We start from the raw sequence: 22,257 nt of genomic DNA, 5'->3' as shown, positions 1-22,257 counted from the left end.
GATGCTTGTTATTTGTGTGGGGAAAACATTTCTTGTGCTTTAAAACAGGAGGAGCAGGTTCGTCCGGTCCGTACGGAAGTTAAGAGGTGGTGGCAGCCCATATGCTGCAGCCAGACGTGGTCTCACATGGCCACATCTGCCGGCTCCTCGGCCAGCTGAGGGTGTCCGTGCAGCAGTTTGGGAAGTGGCTGGTTTTTAGGGGATTTATAACTTTGTGTCAAGTTATTTAACAAAGCAAGAGCATAATACGGACATCCAACAGCAGTGACGTGGTCAGAGTGCGCGGGCCTGCTGTGGGTTTGGAGACCTCTTCCTTAAAAGACGGAGCGAGTCCCGGTCCCTCAGGTTGTGCTTTGGGAAAACCCTTATTGCTTAGCACATGCTGTAGGACAGGCTTTAACAGTTTGGTACCTTGCTTGAATGATTGTTTTCTAGCAATTTTCTCTTTACTTCCTGCCTGTTTTTCATTAAATATCTTGAATAAGTTACTGCTGATAAGCTGCAGCAATCAAAGCAGTGAGCCCAAACAAAAGCAAGAGGTGTTTATATTCCTTCCGTGTGTGTGTCTGCTAGAGGATACAACATCATCTACAGTATTTCTATGATTTATGCATGTTTAGCTTGTTTTTTTTTGAAAGCCATTTAAACTTTCTAGTCCACTTGAGAAGTCCATCACGCGAAGGGTTAGGCCAGGACACTACTGCATCCCTTGATGCCTCTTTACGTCCTCTGGGCCTCCTGTTCCAGCAGTGTTGGCGGCTTCCCAGTGCTCCTTATCACCCGTGTGTCCTACCAACAAGCTGGGAGAGATGTGTGTACCTGGTGCCAGCTTTGGCACGGGTAGAGGATGCTCCCTGCAGGCGCTGGGGGCAGCAGCAAAGGTGCTAATGGCCTGTCCTCCCTCTTCTGCTACATCTCCTCTCGTTTTAATGCAGTTGGACCAAGAGGGAACAGCACTGGCCAAGACTGCACGGACTCCTTTTCAAATGTAACCAAGCTAAAAATTGCATTTGGCTCAGCAGCCAACACAGGACTGGGCTACTGGACCTCCATCATTACGGCTTAATTCGTAGCAGGCCCTTATAGTGGTTACTAACAGTTCTGGCTCAGAACAAGTTTCCAAACTGTGTGGAGCCTTTCTTATTTTTGTTAATATTTTAATATTTCAAAATTAACAACCTGATTTTTGTACTATAAAGATGCCAATTTGTAAAATATGCTTACTTCCGATACTTTTCTTTTTTTTTGTTCGTCTCCTCTGTTTAGTGTTCAGAGATTCATGTTGGATCTAAACAGAAGATTTCTGTGTACAGTTTATTTCTAGGGGCAAACTTAAAGACGTGAATCGAATTGCTAAGGATTTTTTTTTTCAATTGCTTCCTGCATTTGAATGGTATTTCACACAGAAGCCTGTGTCAGCTGCAAACAGAATTAAGGAAGCCAAGCTTACTACATTTTACACATCTGGAAAAGCTTTTACTTTAACTAGTTAGTAGGGTGTTTGGAGAAGCCATTTAAGCCATAGTTGTGTTTATTCTTGCAAAACAGCTTATGAGCTGCTAGGAATTTCACATCTCTCTCTGTTTTAAGGCAGGGAGAGGCAAGGCAATACGACATGTCTGACCTGTTAAGCTGTCATAGCGCCACAATAATTTAATTGGAAAAGCCAGATTTTCAAGCATTACAAACCAAACTACTAATGAGGACATGTATTTAGCATTCCTGATGGAACGCGCAAGAAAGCAGGGCTGCAAAGAGCCCTGGATATTCTACCTTGCCAATTCTAGCCATTTTGACGTTAAGCTACTTATTTACTGTTTCCTGGAAGTTTAAACTAAATGTAAGGTGTTAAGTAGATTTGAAGAGTTGAATTCTAGCATAATAGTTTTGATTGCCTTTAGGCCATTTTTGCAGTGTATTTTGTGGTGTGTGATTTATAAATTAGTATTATGTGCTTCCAATAACAAAATGCTTAAGAAAGTGGTGCCATGCTCAGGTTTTTTGAAGGCTAGAATTTCATTTCTACTGCAGGATGATCAGGCTAATGCCTAACCAAAATGAAGAGGTGTTGCAAAGTGCCCGGAAAAATATAGCAGGAGAGACCTTCCTCAGTGTTACCCCAAACAAATAAACATAAAATAAAGAAATATTTAGAAATAAGCTAGTTTCATTTTCTAGAGACCTTACATAATGTTAAAATATTTAACACATTAAAAACTTATCAACATACTATTCCAAAAAGAATCTTTATATTTTTTTTCATGCTTTTTGGTGGGAAAAAGAACTGCAAGGGCCTTTGTTTTGCATTTTAAGTTGCCATAAGTAGAATTTAGTGAACTGGAGGGTGCAGTTTCACGTGGCCAGTGTTCCAGTTACTGAAAATGAGGATTCCAGTGTTATGAACACTGTAACAAGGTTATTCTTTTGCTGATTCCTTCCATAAATATATGGAGACTGGGGGATCTAGAGAAAAATTCAGCAAGTTTCTTAACGGGGAAGGTTTGAGCTTCCTATAGAGGAGACAAAGCATCCTTTAAACTGTGCTTACCAGCATGTGGTTTGCTTTTTGTTTTCTTGTATTACAAGTGTCTCGAGTAATGCTAAAGACTCCATCAACTCTTAGGTGTTCAGAATGGGGAGGGTTTAAAAAAACTGAAATTAAGGTTTTGAGTGACTTTCATATGTTGTTCAGACTTTGAAACTACAGTGTACCTTTCTAGCATTTTCTTAAAGCTATAAGGATTTTAAATTTACTTTTGAATTTACTTATGAATTTACTTACTTATGAATATATAGTAGTATTTAAATACAAAGCTCACAGTTTTGAAAATAAATACTAAATCGGAAGACTTGAGTCAGAGAAGTCGGGGACGCTGTGACTGAAGGAGGGAAATAAATTTGGCATCAGTATAATTATATTCATGTTTCAGTTCTCTTGCGTAAATAGAGCAAAAATGCAGAGCTTATACTGGTAGGACTTGATTCTTCAGTTTGATTGAGGAGATCTTACTTTGGTGTAGTTCAGGGTGACATTAATGTTATCTTCTGATCTGGCCAATCTTAAATTTCAAAATACTTTCTCAGGGTTTGTTAATAAAGAATATAGGAAACATATTTCTTTTGCTTGTTTGTCTGTTCGTGCCTTTCTGGAAGAAGACATTTTCTGCAAGGGAAGCTTAATGGGCTCTTTTGACCCAGCATTACACACAGGCTCTCGCACTAGTAACATGCGGGCAGACTTACGATCCTGGTCTGAAGGCAGCAAATTATCTAGCGAGTTATGGCCTAGGTCAGTATGGCTGAGCTCTGCTTCCCAAAGCTGTTCCTGAGGCTGCATCTGATCCCTCACCTCAGAGCTCCTGGAGAGGGAGAAGAGAGATGAGCGAATGAAGACAGGAACTCGAATGTCAACGCAAGCTGATAGGAGGGTGAGTTAGGCACAAACTGGGGAGTTTGTTGCCTACCTGATAGTTCTCATGTCCCCATGAGCAGAACTCAGTGGGTTGGAGAGTTCGCCTTGCAGGAAGGCTGAACGTGTATGAATTGCGTGTGCCTTGGCCCGGTATCAGCGCTGCCGTAACATACACTTGCTTTGTACCAGCAAGAATGTATATTTGGGCCTTTTTGTTCAGGCCAGTATTTTATTTTCGATACCAACTTACAGAAATAAGGCAAGTGGAACACTTTCTAAGCAGAGGGCCATGTTAATGATTAGTGTAGGACTTCCGCTAGATGCTTGTTTTTTAGGAGTGTTTGGACTCATACAATCTCATGCAGATACGCAAAACGGCAGCTCTGTTAGTTGTGGGCCTTCAGTTGTGAGCTGTCCTACCAGAGGGACAGAAGGGGGATGTGAAAATACAATAAAGTTGTGCAGCTCCAATCCAATGGAGTATCCTGTTTAAGGAGCCCTCTTCTATGGGGTCTAGTTGGTTTAATTCAGGGAAATGTGAAATAGCACTACTGCATTTTGTTTCTCAAATGCATCTCAACGAGTTTAGTAGCATGAATAGTTAAGAGAGAGAATTGAAGACACCAGTCATTCATTAGCCTATCTGATTCTTAGCTCTTGGCACCAAGGCTGTGCTTTCCTATAATGATGCATTATGATTGAACCACATCATTAAAATACTTTTTATCTAAATGAGAAAGTTGTAGTTCTTCTAAGTTGCTCTTGAGAATATATTTGTGGAATATAATTATTCTGTGCATTCCCCCTTAATGTAAGGAGGGAGTTATTACTCTGCTCCCTATGGAGTCTCAAAGGGAGTAGGTGTTTGTTTAGTAAGAGCTTACCGACTCCTTAAAAGTTTCAGCTGAAATTGTGCAAGAACACAGGTCCCAGTGCACCGAGAAAGCTTACAGTTTCCTGCAAAAGAATTTCTGATATTTAGTTTATTCTTGTTACAACTAATTTTGTTCTTGTGATAAGTGATTTTATACAAACATTAATTCTCTCCTTAGAAATCAAGATGTGGAAAAAAATCTGTTGTAATATCATGAAATAAGCTTTCATGGAACAAACTTTTAGTGGAATTACCTGACTGAAGTGAGAACTATTTTAATTACTTAAAAAAAAAAAAGCCTCTGGGATAATGGCATGTATAACATTTGATAATCAGAGGATTAAAATAAAATTTCACTTTGGGAAAGCTTTGATTATGTCTGTAGTAGCTAGTATTTTAGTGCAGTGGGAATGGATAAATGGAGGAGAAACAGTAGGTGCCAGGACTTGGTAGTCACAGCATCTATTTTTCAGAATGATTGCTCTGAGCTGAGTCTGGGAATGATTCAGGGAATTATTAGGAGCACATCTTCCAGTTCGTTCCATCTAAAGTGGATGCAGTTCATATACTTTAAGACTGCTCTAAAATCAAAACATGATGTTTAAAACTATACTCCTGATTAAAAATTTGTCATATAGGTGCTTGATTAAAATTGTTATGTAGTGGTATGCATTTATAGCTCGTGAAAATAAGTTAGAATTATGAGAAGATGTAAGTGTTGATAGATTAATGAAGATTATTCCTAATGTGTTCTAAGCTGTCTGTTCCGGGAAGGAAAATCATAATTTTCACTGAACTGGATCAAAGTGTGATCATTTTTTGTCAGTACTGCAGACAAATGGAAAAAAAGTTACCTCCTTTAGCTTCTTTGAGTATTTTGAGAGTAAAAAAAAGTTTCAGAAATTTGTGTAAATTTGTCATATTTATATCTATACTGGTAAATTGTGGTACAACTACAAGATATTTCAGACTTAAAAAAAAAAAAAAGACTATAAAGCACTCCTAACGTAAGAAGAAACAAAGGGTTTTATAAGAATTTGTACAACAGCAGGGTAGAACCAATATTAGGTTGTCATTTGAAGTAGAAAGGATGCATGCCATGAAATAGAGAACTTCTTTGAAGAAGAGGGTTTTCAGCATATGGCAAATAACACTCAAACTTACCATTTCAAGGCAGCGTCTAGCAAATACAAAAAGGAGGGGCAAGGATTCCCAGCTGAAATCATGTCTAAACAGACAGGTTTAATCAGTGCTAACACAGCAGACTAGTAATTCATCTGTTGCTTTTAAAATTCCTTTTCTTTCTTGAGTGAATGCAAATATAGTTAGAAAGACCTTTCATTTTAGGAGTTAAAATGCTTCTGGCTGGCGTGGCAGCATGAAATCTGTTCTGTTTTATTATTTTTGTTGCAACCAGCTAATATTGGTGTCAACAGCTCAAATGGGCTGAGTGAGCAGAATCACAACAGAATCGCCACGAGCACGTGCAGGCTGAATAGACCTCCTTGGATGACATGGTGGGAATCTTTCTTCTTGGTGAGATATTGAGAGGTTGAACAAGTGGACATTCTTTTCAATGTAAGCATCTCTTTTCTTAGGGCTGCTTACCCTTGTACATCTGTGCTGCTTAAAAAATAATAATAAAAAACCCCCACCTTTTATTAACTACTGTATTTAAAAGTAAAATGGAAAATCCTTCCACATCTATTCCAAAAGGGGTCCAGTCCTACTTTATGCACCTCTAAAGTAACTCTTCCTGCCTCAGACCACAGAGAATTTGTGAATAATGGGATATTCTGAGAATGACAAGAGACTTGATGGATTTGAGCGCACAGTTAGTGTAAAATTTGAGCACATCTATGTAATTAGGACATTCTGCAGCTAGATGACTTAGGAGAAAACTAAGCCAAGTTCTGCTGGAGTGAGTTTGCTACCTTAAGAATTAGCTTCCACTGAAAATCAATGGAAACTGGTGGTGGAATAAGAAGCTAGTGAGCATGAAAAGGTGTAATCTTCTTTTGTGAAATACTTCACAGCTGTAGTCACGTGTAGGACTTGTCTTCTGGGAGTGTGTCCACCCCTGGACATCTTTGAGGAGCCTCAAAGCAGGGACCAATGGAGGCCACAGCGTATGGGAGGTTGGATTCACCAAGTTGAGGTCTATAAAGCCAGAATTTAAGCAAAATTGAAAGTGGTGGAGGATATGTCAGGACAACCAGCGTAGTTCTACGTTCCCCAGTTCTGCCGCCAAGCTAAAGTATATTCTTCTGAGCAAATCTGCAAGGTCTGTCAGATTTAGTAGAACAGCGCTCCGTATTTCAATATACTTTATGCATACAAGTCTGTTTAGCAGCACTATGTGCAGAAGTCTCGTTTTAGCCAGGCTGCTTGTCTGCTTCTGCAATCTGGCTGAAATATATGTGCGGGGCAAACTGCAGCTTGTCACTGCACAAGAGATGAATGTTAATGTAACGTTCTTCTGTGCTCAGTCAGCCTTTTGTTACACTGATGAGCACGCAGGAAAAAAATTAAAAAAAGAAAGAAAAAAACCCATAACTCAGCTAGGATTGACTGCCTTTTTAAAAAGGCCAAACAGCTGCTTCAAATAGAAGATTATGAAAATTTTGGAAATAATTTTTTTTATTTCAGGGAGTTTTGAATTTGAGGCTCCCTCATTTGAGAAAATTTTAAAGGGTAAAGAAAAATGAGCAACAAACCAAGTTTGTAGTTGACTCAGTGCATGCAGATTACATATATTTTTGCGTATTAGAGACAGCTAAAATTTAGCTCTTTTTCTTTTCCACAGTAGGCAAGGGGCTATTTCGAGTCCGTATGTTAAAAACATTTGGCCCAAAAGGGTTTCAGGAAAAGGAGCCATGCTATTGCTTCCCAAGCAAATTTAGCAAAAGTTCTTCCAGGTCCTGGTGAAAAAAGCTTCATGTGATACCTTAGAAGGAATTTGTTAGTCCAGAAGATTGGAAATGAACCTAAACATGTATGAATTTTTTACAAATTTACAAATACAAAGCATTTTCATATGAAGTTGTGAAATGTTCAGTATTCTCAAAATGTTTTTAAAACTCAAATGCAAATAGAGCTGTGTGCTGCTACTTTTTTAATATAATTGACAGAGTCTTTCATTTCAAATCTTGCACTGTTTTGGCAGGGAATACATTAACACTTGAACATAATGGAAAGCAAAAACATGCTCAGATGAAAAGTCATTGCCTGTCAAGCTTGAGAGGTATTCTTCAAAAAAATACGTCAGGCTCTTCGTCTGCAGCACTGTTTTTCCCATTGCCCTGTTTTCTGGCAGTAGAGTTATTTGAGAGATTAAAGGAACATTTCTTCATGCTGATCTCACCAAGAATGATCTTGCAAAGTCACTCCCTTGTTCAGAGTCATTTGCTGGCTTTGCTCCTTCTGTATCATGTTCAAACTCCTCGGCTTCAAAGCTCAGTAAAAGCTGCTCTTGGCAATTTATCCCCCGGCTTCGTGTAATGTGTCTTTACACCTGGAATTACCTCTCCTTTTCTCGGTGCAACAAGTAAACAGGTTCCTTTTCCAAAGTTAAGGGGGGAGGACAGTAATGCTCTGTATTGTTCTACATTTTTTACACTGTTGATTAAACCCTCTGGAGCTTTTGATATTAGTGCTAGAATAACAGCTCCTTGAAGTAGGGACAGGGCCTTCTGTACTTCAGTGCCATGTTGATTAAATCAAGTGGTTTCATCCTCTGCATTAGGTAAATTGACTTCTTTGTTAAGTAAGCAAAGTGAATGTGTTTTGTAAAGCAGGGCTTTAAAGCTCAGATTTCTCAGAGAGAATTTTAAATGTGATCAATAAAACAGATACCTGCTTTTCAGATACTGATAGCTTATGTTTAATGTAAGGATGGAAGAGATGTCTGCTAGGACTGGTAGAGAACATACATTGCTACTCGTTTCTTACTGTTGCCCCAGCATAGCACCAGGCAGCAGGACATTAATCTCAGCATTTCCCTCTAGAGTTACTTAGACCCCCTCTTGTTTCTTTCTTGTTTCAGTAGCTTTTGTGATGAAAAAAAAAAAAAAAAAAAGAGAGACCTTAATAAACTAAGGAGAAGAAGCGGGAGGTTCCTCATCACTGTAAAATGGTTTCCTTCTCTGAGGCTGATGTTGACTCTGCTGCTCTGTCTTCATCAGCTACCATTAATGCTGCACGAATTTGCACCAGCTGTCATGTAAAATATGTCAGCGCTGCTGGTTCTATACTGATTATGGGAATACCGTGTTTTGTGAATGTATTACTGTGTTAATAGTTCTCTCTGATCAAAATTTGTTGTAAGGGGTATTTCTTAGACAGCTGTTCAGTTTGTGTGGCAAATAGCAAAGCACTCTGTGGCTCCAGGCCTTGCTGTGCCTCCTCTTGTGTAATGGCCACAAACTGAAGCACCAAAAGTTCCACAGGAACTTAAGGAAAAATTTCTTAACAGTGAGGGTGCCAGAGCCCTGGAACAGGCTGCCCAGAGAGGTTGTGGAGTCTCCTTCTCTGGAGATCTTCAAACCCGCTTGGACGCAGTCCTGTGCCACGTGCTCTAGGTGACCCTGCGTGTGCAGGGGGGTTGGACTAGATGATCTCTAGAGGTCCCTGCCAACCTTAAGCATTCTATGATTCTATGATTCTATGATTCTATAAACCTGTGTTCTGTTACTGAAGAATTCTTTATTTCGGTGATACTGGGTTGATGTTTTGGTTTTGGCGAGGCATACAGAGGAGGACTGGCATCTCTGGCCTTAATGGCAGGTAGCTAATGGGAAAGAGGGGTTTTCTTGTGAAAACTTCAATTTAACTGGGACATGGAGCTGGAAATGGCACGCATCCCGTTAGGGAATTACATATTTGGCTGTTTGTGCAATTGCAGGCATGGCTTTTGATAGGGAGAGTAAATTCCAGATATCAGTATTAGTAGGGTAAGTACACGTATAGGCAGCAGCAAAAGGTTGCCAAAGATGGATGTACATAATGTCCAATGTATGTGGAAGCTGAAATGGAGAATGCAAAGAGAAGATAATAGCCAGGTGAAAATGGAAAGAACATAACACTCGAATGTGATCTGCCTCTGTATTTTGATAGTTTTCAGAAGATTTTTTTTTTTTTGACTCTTCTATAGTTAATGCTTTGTGCTTTATATGGAAACTTTTAATTTTAAAAGTTTTATGGAAGTTTAATGAAAAAATAAACAGGCAACAAATATATGTATTGGTATGGGAAGTAGATTTGGAATGGGGGAGTGAAGAGCTACTGGTGCTTACTGGTTTACAAGGTAGAATGAATCTTCTCACTAAGCAGAGAAGTACTACCTAGTGATTTGGTGCTTTGAATAATCAAATAGTTCTCAATTAGTTCTTGATATGTATGTTTCTAAATGTTTTCCTAATTCTCTGAGAGGCTCTTTGTCTTTGTATATGTTATTCTATGTGAATTTTTTTTTCCTCTCTAAATTTTTTTTTTAATGTTTTGGCCGTATGGTTATAAAGCTAAATGATTTCTCAAGCTAGCTGGAAAAGCAAAGAGAGATCACTGGGTCTAAAACCTACTTTATCTACGTGCATTAGATGTTGATGGCTTTTAAAGAAGGGTCATTGTCCAGGTATTCTCTATGAAGATTACTTACCATTATGAATAAGCAAGTTCTTATGAGATAAGCTTGGTTCCAGAGAGGTAAGCTGCTTGAATTTTTAGAAATGAGGAAAGCAGAGCCAGCAAGACTTTCTCAAGCACGTGGTGTTGGCCTAGCTCTGTAAATTTGAAAGTCTTTAGAGGTTTTCATTTTGGCAAACTGGGTATGGTTGGGCAGCACAGAATAAATGTAAAAATCCTTCCCCATGTTGTGACTTGTTCAGAGATTTATAACTAGTTAGTGGCGTTTTGAAGCAGGGCTTCTACCCAGGCTCACAGTTGCACTGCTCCTTTACGGACCGACTGGCTGTGACCCGTGGCTGTCCTTAGTGCTGGGATGTGCAGTTTGCTGTTTCCAGAAGTCATAGCTGCCCTTATGTGGAAACAGAAGGCATTGAAAAAGCTACTAGTAAAAGAGTTTAAAGTATAATGGAATGAAGTATTCTGCCAAAGAGTAATTACGTTGCATAACAACTTGATGTGCTTAAAGAGATTAGCAGATCCTCTCTGCCACTGCTGCACTCTTTTAAGTGGCTTTGGAACAAGAAAAGTTAACAGTTCTGTGTAGATGTCAAATGCCAACCAGACATAACACACTGAGAGAAAACCCATAAGATGAACAGCATTTTCAGACTGTCCAGTGCGGTTGGTTTAATGGCTTATAAGAGCAGATGTAAAGCAAATCTTTGTTTGCTTTTGGAGAGAGTTATTTTATGTAAGAATCTCATCTCTGCTTAAAGTACTTTTTAAAGATTTGTTTATGTTTTTTGATTTTTTTTTTCCTGCAAACAAAATGTATGGTTTTCTTTTTTCTTTTTTAAGCAAACGATGACTCAAAATGCTATTTAGATCTTAAAAAAAAAGGTCTATTACTCTTTGGCTCTCCGATTGAAAAACAATAGGAATAGAGACCCAAATTTTATTTTGCACAGAAAAAGTTATTTTCTCAGTCTTTCTGAAGTTTGAGTTTTTCTGCAGAGTGGTTTTCACATTTTCATTTACTTATTCCTCCCTCCCCCAAGAGAGAACCACTCTTTGACCTGTCAAATACATATAATTAAAATAATTGGGGGCATACAATGTGCAGAGCTTAATTATTTTCTTCTTTTAGCTTTTTCCTGCTTTTTGCTTATTCCCTTGCTTATTTTCAGGGCTTAGTTTGGTGGAAACTCTTCAGAATTTCTTTTAAAATCTGAAGGGAAAAAAAAATCTCCGTTTTGAATTTCTAGTAGGCAAAACAGCAAAGTGGCATTCAGAAGCAGCTCATTTCTTCATGAAGAAAACTTCGAAAACGGAAGTCTTGGATGGGAAGTGAGTAGCCCACCGGCCTTTCTGACGCCGTATGAAGGTGTCTTCTTTCTGACCTGCCTACTATCAGTCTGGTAGCGGAGGCCTCCAGGCAAAGCTGTTGAATTCCTTTCCCTCTGCTGTATTCCAGCTCTTCACCTCAAAACTGCGCTGTGAGAGACTGTCTCATACTTGCCTTACACAACCCTGTGCTTATTCCTTGACATCCAAGGAGGAAGAAGGCCAAGCTGTTGTCTTCCAGCGTGTGGTAAAGCAGTTGAGGCAGAGGAGGCCGAAAGGACTTCCATAAGCTGATGCCATCGCTTTTAGTAGACCGTTGATAGCTTACCTCAAAAGTTCACATAAAAATGATGTTTAAGTCAAGGGAGGACCCACATTTCTGTTAGAAGATACAGGGATTCTCTGAGCCTACCCTGTACAGTTAGCAAGAGCAAAATTAACCTTATTTTCTTCCATAAGTACATTTTCTTAAATTTTTTTATTGGTGTGCAGGTAATTTTTAAGTTGCATAGAGATAGGTTTCAAATCCAATCTGTCTAGCAAACTATAATTTGACTAACTAGTACCCTCTTGATGCAGTTTCTCTTTTTTTGATTAGAAAAATACTTTCATTAAAATCAGCATTTACTAAGTAGAGGCTAAACAAATGTAACATTTAAATATGACATTTCAAAACAATTATATAAATCTTCTTACTGTTTTTAGTCAAATTTGTGGTTATTTACTGTATAATTATAATGATAACCATGAAATTTAGTATAAATAAATTATTAGGAACTAATAAAACTAAATAAACAAGCACTAATGTCGCTCACTTCCTTAATCAAGTAAACTGCCGTGGAAGTCGGCTGTCTCACCCCGGTTCATTGTATTCAGCAGAGCAATAACAAGTCTCTTCAGATACTGCAGTATATGACAACCTGATGCCACTTTACGACCTAGAAACATCTCTCATTTTAGCATTAAGATTTATATAAAAAATACTTCAGGAACTCTGTAACTCAAAACTATTTGATTCGCACTGGTGGCCTCTGCGGTCTTTGGTCTTCCAGGAAGGTCTGGATGATAAAGTGAGCACGGGCAACTGATTGCACTAACGACTCAGCATTAGGTGTAGATTAATAACACTTCATTTCTAGCCTTACCTTGCCTTGAACAAATCCGACTTTCCCTGCATCTTTCCATATATGAGCAAAGTAAATGCCAGGAGCCAGTATTTAATGTTGTTCTTGGATTACTGAGACCCTTTGAATTCTGGAACAGTAAAAAACAAATTAAGAGATTTATAGCTTCAGATGTTAAAGCCTGTAGGTGGGTGTGTTCAGCAAAACAGATTATTTAATGATTTAATATTTTCGGATGACAGCAGTGTGTGCATAGCTTAACATAGTGAGCATGTTTCCTTTCTTTAGAAGGAAATCTTAGTTGAGGATATTAATGTAAGTAGTTTAAGAAAGTATTCGGTAAAGTGTTCTTGTAAGCTCTGTGAAAACTTAAACACAGATACTGAAAGAACAAAGGAGATTAAAACAAAAGAAATGGCAGTGCAAACCAGAACAAATCAAATGGTTTTAACTTAAGAACTTAAAAGCAGGTGTTGGAGTTGGCAAGATGAAAGAGATCCGAAAATTGTAGGTACAAAATGGCATGTTCTTGCGCATAGAACTGGGCATCTTGGTATAAGCTATAGAGAATGAGAAAGGAAAAATACGGTCAAGGATTGCTCTTGGCTTCTTTACAAAAAAGATTGCAAAAAAATTAAAATGGGAAGATGTGAGCAAGAAGTAACAAGATATAGAAGAAGGTATTAGGTGATTAAGAGAAGCAGTACTGCATTTGAAATGTTTTTTTTGAATGGCAGCTTGAAATGAAATCTCGGAAGTACCTGCACATACTAGAGAATATATGCAGGGGGAAAATCACTTAATCCAAATAACCTTGCAAACAAGCTGCCTGATACAGTTACTACAGCATATTAACAAACAGCTTTCTATGTAAAGGCAGCTTTTATTTTTGACAAACTTATGATTTAAAATATTGGTTCTCTGGGGGGAGGAAAATAATGCTGTACTGGTAAAAGTACCTCTCTGGTAGTGGAATTACAGCCTTTGTGCTTGCTGTGTAAGTGGAGATGCTCCGTAATAATTACTTTTTCATCTTGGTTATTAATGTAGCTGTTTTGGTTTAGGAGATGAACAGTATGGAGAAGGAAATAAGAAAAAGATGGATGAAGGCAAAGCATTTCTCTGCCTTTATTGTAATGGAATTGCAAAGAACCGGTGTAACTGAAGACACTTTTGATCAAATGGATCAAAAAATCGTGACTCTTAGTTCTGAGACAGACTTGCTCCGAGGAAACTCGAGGTTATTTATTTATTTATTTATTTATTAAAGGGGCTAGAGTACAAACTACTGCAGAGGTGTCTGAGCAGGCCAGCTTTCCTTTTTTTTTTTCTTTTTTCTTTTTTTTCCTTCTTTCCTTCTGTGAAAATGAGCAGTACTTCTGCAAGAAAGCTTCCTGACTTCTTGAAAAAAAACAGAGGGTCTGTGAGTCTGAAATAGGTGGAAATTGGATAAATATTCTGGGTAAGTTCAGCCGGTTCCCTGGGAACCTGGGCAGCCCAGGTTGCATTATAGCAGTAGGAGAACAGGGCAGAACAGGAGAGCAGGGCAGCGCCGCAGCGAGGGAGACCTGAGGGAAAATCAAGGTGCTGCTCACCCTGAATTGGTTTCCTTGGAGGGATTGTGCCTTTTTTGGGACATGTGTATACGGGATAATTTGGCTACTTCAGCTTATTCTGGTTCTACCAGCAAAATAAGCTATACCCTCTTTTTTTTTGATGGTTTAAACGTTTTTACATTTGGGCGTCTGTTCATTTTGAAGGGAAATCAGATCTCATATTTCTGTGCCGGCATAAGTTTATCTTGGCTTAAGTTTATGAAAAATACATACAGTTGCATATTGTCCATTAAAAAAAAAGAAAGAAAATAAGAAAAGAAAAATGGCATATCTGATAGCATCAGATACTACAAATCTTACTTTTATAATGACTTATTTTTATAACAATTAAAAGAATCTCACAAATGAAATGTCTGTGTATACATGTCTTAGATAATAATAAAAGTATTTAGGTAAGTGGCTTATATATAAAAGGTAGCAACTGGTATCTTTTCTGGATTTTATGTTTTAATTTCCTAAAATAGTTTTTGAGGGACTTCTGGGTTTTTGGGTTTTTTTTTGTATTTGTGAGTTTGTTTTGGTTTGTTTTCTTTCTCCAAGAGCCGCTAGGGTAAATGGCAGCTGTAAACCTAAGGGGTAGCCTGCAAACTCTTGTTTCCCAAAGCCTCCCTTTCATGTTTAGCCAAGTGAGAGACTCGAAATGAAATGTAAACTCTGGCTCAGCGTATCTCCAGGGCCTTCCCTCCTGGGGAACAGGCAGGGAAACAGAGCGAAGGCTGAAGCTGTTAACTGCAGTAGCCAGAAAAGTCCTGACCGTGGGGTGTGGGGCAAACACCTTTGAGAAACTCAAGATATCAACTGGCAGCTTATTCTTCTAGTTTGTTTTGAGGGAGCAGCCTCCTACAAAATGATGCTTAAATGCTTGCTGGAGGATGTGCTCATGTGAGGCTTTGCGATAAGCTCTATGAATTCAGTACCCCTTTCTAGCAGTTAAATAATGATTTTTTTTTTTTTTGACAACCCATGTGCCGTGCTAACATAATTTGCTGTGCTGACACTCCTCATCTGCCTTGGTTTTGTTTATTTGCTTGCTTTTTCCTAGGCGTTATTTTTTTTTTCTTTTCCACCTCTCTTTTATGCTTCCTCCATGCCAGGGCACGGAGAGCTGCCACCCTGGCACAACTGGGTGCATCCCCTGGGAGAGTCCCGTTACTCTTGTTACTAGATCCCCCTAATTGAGGACTGATGCCTCTTGCTTTCCTAGTCATCTTTTTACCTTGTTGAACATGCAGAAGTAAGAGATAGCACCTGCATTTTTTTTTCATTGCTCTATTTTGGTTCCTGAATGTCCTGCTCAATCGGTTAGGATGCATTATATAGTCTTTTTTTCCTGTTCAGGTTCCTGGATAATCATTGCTGACAATGTGTGCCAGTGCAGTTAAGTGTGATATAAATAAACATATTGTTTGCCTCCATGTGAAGACCAACAGCTGTTGGGGACAATAGTATGACAGCTGCAAATATAATAGATTGAGTACCCATCCAGAATGCAGTAGGTGGAACTGTGTTTTGTCTGCATTCATATGTAAATCATATTTATCTGTATAAAGGTTATCCTTTGACATCTTGGTATTGACAGAGGACTCCTAAATATGATAATTTTGAAGGAATTATTTATCCATTCATGAAATAACCTGTTTTATAAAATTATACACAAAAATTAAGGATGTCCAAATAGATTATACTGTAAGACAGAATTTAAAGTGGTAAAAGTGTGAAATATATCATCAACCACTCCGTGTCCTCTGATTAATGAGACAGACTGTTTAATTGGCAATTCCTTCTGAGGATATCCTTGCACTGTGCCTCCCTTCAGTTATTGCATGTGGAATTCCCATCTGTGATTTCCAGGCAGACTCAGGACAGGAAGGTGATCAGGAGTAGTCAGCATGGGTTCACCAAGGGGAAACCATGTTTTAACCAGCCTATCTGATAGCCTCCTAGGATGGAAGGATGGGCTGGGTAGGTGAGGGGAGAGCAATGGATATTGTCTCGCTTGGCACTGTCTCCCGTACCATCCTCATAGGCAAGTTTGGGGAGTGTGGGCCAGGTGGGGTGGATCGAGACCTGGCAGAATGGCAGAGCTCAGAGGGTTGTGATCAGTGGGGCAGAGTCTGGTTGGAGGCCCCACAGCTAGTGGTGCCCCCCAACAGGGTCAATACTGGGTCCAGTCTTGTTCAATTCATCAATTCATCAGTGACCTGGACCCAGGGACGGCATGCAGCCGCTCAGTTTGCAGATGATACCAGACTGGGAGGAGCGGCTGATACACTTGGGCATTTGGAGGGACCTTGGCAGACTGGTGAGGTGCATAGAGTGGAGCCCTATGAAGTTCAGCAAAGGCAGGGGGTTCCTGAGGGCTCCTGGTGGACCCCAAGCTGACCCTGTTGGCCAGCAAAGTGCCCTGGTGGCCAAGAAGGCACCTGGTGTCCTGGGGTGCCGTAGGGAGACCATTGCCAGCCGGTCAAGGGAGATGATCTTCCCCTCTGCTCAGACCTTGTGAAGCCGTGTCTGGCCTTCACAAGGCTTCTTCTGGCTGAAGAGTGTCCTGTGCTGGGCACTGCAGTACAAGGCAGACAAGGCTGTAGTAGAGGGAGCCCAACAAAAGATCGTAAAGAAGATTTGAGGGTCTTGAGCATCGGATGCACAAGGAAAGGCTAAGACAACTAGCCCTGTTTATTGTTTTCAGACCTAGAGAAATCAACTGAAGCCCAAGAATATATATCTTGAACTGAATTTTTCTTTATTTTTTTCAGTAACCCTTTTTAGCTGTGTTTAAGAAAAAAATGCATTAATAAAGAGATTGTTCCATGATCAAGTAATTTATCTTTAATAAAGTGGGATTTGTTTTTTCAAGCTGGTAAACACCTCCATTATGTCTTCATTCTTCGCAACCAGTGTGTGTGAAATAGATAAGGTGAAAAAATGAATAAGCCAGTCAGACAAGCAGAAAACATGCCTTATATGCTTTACAGCAAATGTGTTATCATAGTACTGTGTTTTTCTTTGCAGCATTGTTCTGTTAGATCTCTGGTCAGGATACTTTCCAGTAATTACCTTTGAATTGTTTAACAGATAAACCTAATGAATTTGGACATGAGGGGCAAAACATTACCATTTTATTTTGCCTCTTCTTTTGTCAAGTAGTAACTCAGAGTTGCTGAAAATCATCATGAAATGTAACGAAAAGGGTGCTAAGGTTATACAGTTATCCAGCTTTTCCTGTGTATTTGGGTAAAATCACTAGACTAAAATAGTTTTATTGTGGCGATTTTTACTTTTTAATTTTAAGCATTTATTTTCATTCATAGTCTCCCAAAAATGCTTTAGATATCCTACTTAACAATACATATCTAATTCTAGTGATTTATTTTTCTTCTTTAGGGTGTACCTCAGTTACCATGTGCCAAAGCGTTGTATAACTACGAGGGAAAAGAACCTGGAGATCTTAAATTCAGTAAAGGAGACGTCATCATTTTACGTCGACAGGTGGATGAAAATTGGTATCATGGAGAAGTCAATGGCATTCACGGCTTTTTTCCTACCAACTTTGTTCAGATTATTAAACCTTTACCTCAACCTCCGCCTCAGTGCAAAGCACTTTATGACTTTGAAGTAAAAGACAAGGAAGCAGATAAAGACTGTTTACCATTTTCAAAGGTAAAAACAAAGTAAAGTTTAATTGTTATTCATTGGCTTGGCTAAGAATAGGTATGGCTAATGTTCCAGTCTTGTTTGCATATTTTTTTAATGGATATGCCAAAATTTGAAAAAACAAGGGCAAGTAATTCTATAGGTATTTTTCCTGTATACATTAGTCTTGCCTTTCTTCTGCTTCTAAATTGCATATACTTTCTCTGAAGTTTTTTTTTTTTTGAGAATGCAATTTTTCATAATTATACTATTAAATGTTCTCAATTTATGAGAAATAAACTGTTACAAATTAAATGTACTCCCTCTTATAGAGAAATAGTGATTTTTTATTTGTTGAAATACCTATAAATTTTCAGTTTTGCTTTTCGTAAGTGATGTTATAGGATCTAGTTAATAAATACGAAGTACTACTGAACTCTGTAATTTTACTCATTGCGTTTTGGGATACACTAAATTTTTTTCTGACTTCATTTCTGTTGTAACTTTTTCTCTTGCAAAGGACAAAATGAAATCAAGTAAAACTGAAAACACAAATAAAATCAGAGCTTTTATTTTCAAAAACTTACCAAATACGTTTTTGATAACTTACTAGATTTCCCAAATACTGCAGGATGAAATGTAAACTAATCACGTTTTTGTTCTGCCTTCAGCTATTTAAATGGAAAGGGTGGCTAAATAGCATAAAAGCAAAAGGCTTTAACTTTTCATGAAATTTGTGCAAATGCATATAGACACTTTTTTATTACTTAAACACTTTCAAGAATTGCTGGTATTTGTGAATTTTGATTAAATTGTTGGCAACTATGTCTTTAATAGGTATATGCAGTCTGCAGTCTTTAATGGGTATATGTTTCTATATTCTTCAATATGAAATGATTATGTATTTCAGAATAGAGAGAGCAATGTTTAATATTCCATTAAAACCTTTTTATGTAATATTCTCAAAACCATATTTTAAAAAGCTCAGTACATCTGAAAAGTCGTATCAGTTACTAGAATTCTTACACAAATGGGAAAACAGCTGCTAGGAAGGTTGAGATTCTGTTGCTCAATGCTAGGGTTAAGAGGAGTCTGATCGGAGACAACAGAATGAAGTAGTGGGAAGTCAACCCACTGTGGTCAAACTCAAATGACTGAGGTGAGTTGTGGATAGTTTGTCAAAATTCAGCAAAATGGGAAACAAAACAGTTGGAGCTGCTTCAGTTGCAAAAGCTGCATGCTTGTGTTACGAAATGCCTTCTGTACCAGTTTTTTTCCATGTACTGTCTTCACTGATTGCCTGCATGCTATGGAAGGGAATTAAATTAGAAGTTTAATTGCAGCTAGGAGATATAATCCCTGCATGTTCTCGCAGGACGATGTTCTGACTGTAATTCGCCGAGTGGATGAAAACTGGGCGGAAGGAATGCTGGCTGACAAGATAGGGATATTTCCCATCTCATATGTTGAGGTGAGTAAAGTTGGGCCCTGGGTAAGGTTGTGTCCACCAAGTATTTCATTCTGTAGAAAGAAAGTGCTGCAAACTATGTATAGCACTTCTAGAACAATTAGTACTGATACACATTCTACAATAGCCTGAGACGGACTTTTTCCGGTCTTAGGTTATTTATATGTGCTTAATTTGGGAATGTTCGTGACCTCAGCTGTTCAACCTTGGATTTTTGCTTACCCTTTTGATACCTATTTTCATTGTTTGGAAACAAAATGGAAGTACTTGGAAGCAGTCAATGTGTTTTCTTGTTAATACTTTGGGTCATCCACTCAATCACAAATGACACTTGCCCGCAAAATAAAAGCAGCCACTGAGAAAAATAGTAAGATTTGCACTGTACTAATCTCTACCTCTCAAAAACAAAGCAGCACTACTAGGAAGTCAGAAAATATAGGATGTTGCTAAGCAAGTAAGGCAGTGAACTGCATCCAACAGACCCTTAGGTAAAATCCTGTCTCTTCCTGCATTGGAAATACATGTCAATGACAGTTTAGACAGTCCTTGAGAAATAGCTTCTCCAGCCTTTAAGTGTTTCATAGATGAAAGCCACTATTTTGTCCTCTACATAGAAATTAATAGGTGATTAAGAAAAGTGTGTGCAGCTGCACTAATAATTATTGTCATTTGCGTTACGGAGGGGAATAGAGGCCTGCAATAGTGTTGGCCTTTTTCTGAAAGGTACAGTACAGGTGCATGGTAGTATGCGCTTCTGGCACTGAAGAGATTTTGTTTAAATAAAGGAGGCAGAAGGATGAAAGAAAAGAAATAATTCCATGTTACAAGATGGATGAGAAATAAGTATTTCAGAGCACAGAAGAAAGGTGTGACCATGACAAGAATTGAGACAAGTTATATTAATTCATTGTCTAAATGTGAAATTTTCTTGCCCCAGATAAATATGACATGATAAAAAAAAAAAAAACCTCAATGAAGTTCTGGCTTTGATTTAAGAACTCTTTAAAATCCAATTTAAGAAGTTCTTATCCCCGGCAGTTCATTCCCAACTCCTTGCAGTTAACTGTCCCTTTAGTTCAGCCAGTACAGCTGTTTGTAGTGCTTTTTTTAAACCAATCACTCAACTTACCCAGGTTAGAGAAAGCTTTTTCCTGGGACTTGCCATTTGGTCAAGATATTTAATGAGCAACCCAATTTCTGTTTCTATAAAAGCTTGCAAAATGGAGACTTCTTTTTGGAAACAATTAGTGTTTTTTACAAGTAGTGTATTTTACTCATTCACAGACTCATATTTCACTCATATTTCAACATTGAAGTGAAGGAAATAATGGTTTTGTGAAAAAATGTGAATATTTTTTCTGTTTCTCTTACTTGCAGCTAAATTACAGAAAAAGAAACTTAATAGAATTCCATGTTTCTTTTCTGTAGAGGAAGATTTTATTTGCACTTAATACAACATTGCTACAACAAATAGAAAAAGTTCTTTATGAACCAATATACTTTAGGTAAGCTTAAAGAAAAAAAAATTCATTTTAGGATCTTATGCTCTACAGCGTAGAAGTTACACTGCATTCTTAGGACTAGAAGAAAAATGAAATTAGTGTTCTATTCAGTTGATTTTTATAAATAATACAAAATACTAATTTTAATATATATTTTTTTGCAGTTTAACACAGCAGCCAAGCAGCTGATAGAGTTGGATAAGCCCTCGGGCTCTGCTGTAGACTCTGGAGAAGGTACCTCTGGGGCAGCCCATAACAACTCAACCCAAAAGCACACTGATACCAAGAAAAACACCAAAAAACGGCACTCTTTTACCTCCCTCACGATGTCCAACAAGTCTTCGCAGTCTTCTCAGAACCGCCATTCGATGGAAATCAGTCCTCCTGTTCTCATTAGCTCCAGTAACCCAACTGCAGCTGCCCGCATAAGTGAGCTGACAGGACTTTCCTGCAGTGCCCCTTCTCAGGTAATTTACCAGAAAATAAGTATCAATTATACATGTTTTAAAATACAGGTTTCTGATTTTGTTAGGGGCCTAACAAATCTGATCAAATTGACTTTTTCTTTTTTTGGCAGGTTCATATTGGTACCACAGGACTGATTGTGACTCCACCTCCTAGCAGCCCGGTTACAACAGGGCCTTCATTTACTTTCCCTTCAGAAGTTACCTACCAAGCAGCTCTTGGTGTAAGTAGCATGAAAGCAATGCACTCGTGAATTGTTGGGTTTATTAAGACTATAAGTGTGTTATATATGTGATACAAGAGCATGTGTTGAACTATAGCAAAAGCGTTATTAAGAAAATAATAAATGCCTTGGGTACTATGATGTGTATCCATTTCCCTAGCTATTCTCTATCCTTTTTACGTAGAACACATAAGAAGCATGTTTTCTTCAAGAACAGTATTTTTTTTTTCAGTGTGAGCTGGAGATTAACCTGGGGAGGACTGGAGGGAAACAAGCAGGATCTTGCAAAAAATAACTTGAGACCTCAGTTGCTAGATATTTTTGTCTTCCTGAACTCAACACTAGGAGAATTCTCTGAAATAAGTTTACCGAATCCACGTTTTACTTCTAATTAAATACTTCATGTTTACACCATGTGTACACCTGGGTGGCAGATACAGAAAATACCTAGCATGTCTAGGTTGGATCTTGGAGATAAAATGAAAGCAACGTTGTGAATGGCCATCTTTTGAAGGAAGGAACATATTGCAGTGTATAAATAAAATGTTTTATTTTGTTATGATTGTGGTGCACCAGCTCTGGAATAGCCTCTATCCTAATGCAATTACCAGAGACTTACTTCAGCTGCGATGGAGTGTGTGGACACCAGTATTCATAAACCTTGAGGGAACTTCATGAACCTTATCTAAATTTAATTCTAGTTTCAAGTACAAAATAAGTGTTTTGAATCAGAGACTATCTTTTGCCCTTTTGATAGGCTGCTTTGTGTAGTAAAAATAAAAACTCTCAGGGTTTTTTTTTAGGTGTCTTATTATTCTTATAGTTGTTTTAAAGCAACTAAAATGCAGTGCATATCCTTGCTGCTAAAGTTGTTTGATTTTGTTTTCAGCTTCCATCCTTGGATTGTTTTACATCTTCGTCTACACAATTGAAGAGTCTTCTGTTACCAGCTTTTTGTTCTTTAAATTTTG

General features: G+C 38.3%; 1 protein-coding gene across 1 annotated transcript in view; it reads left to right on the top strand.

Moving 5' to 3' along the window:
* Positions 1 to 22,257, top strand: part of SH3RF1 (SH3 domain containing ring finger 1) — a 75,087-nt gene that overhangs the window by 30,166 nt on the left and 22,664 nt on the right. The window contains exons 2-5 of the mRNA XM_088528122.1: positions 17,380 to 17,655; positions 19,004 to 19,099; positions 20,763 to 21,065; positions 21,176 to 21,286. Of these exons, the coding sequence (XP_088384248.1) occupies positions 17,380 to 17,655; positions 19,004 to 19,099; positions 20,763 to 21,065; positions 21,176 to 21,286 (786 nt within the window). The remainder of the gene's footprint in view (positions 1 to 17,379; positions 17,656 to 19,003; positions 19,100 to 20,762; positions 21,066 to 21,175; positions 21,287 to 22,257) is intronic.

This window comes from Tinamus guttatus, unplaced genomic scaffold (genome assembly GCF_059628265.1).
Source record: "Tinamus guttatus ecotype Peru unplaced genomic scaffold, ASM5962826v1 Tinamus_guttatus_pri_ptg000301l, whole genome shotgun sequence".
In the NCBI taxonomy this organism is placed as follows: Eukaryota; Metazoa; Chordata; class Aves; order Tinamiformes; family Tinamidae; genus Tinamus; species Tinamus guttatus.
The sequence above is the reverse complement of the archived record's forward strand: the minus strand, read 5'-3'. Positions and strand labels throughout refer to the sequence as shown.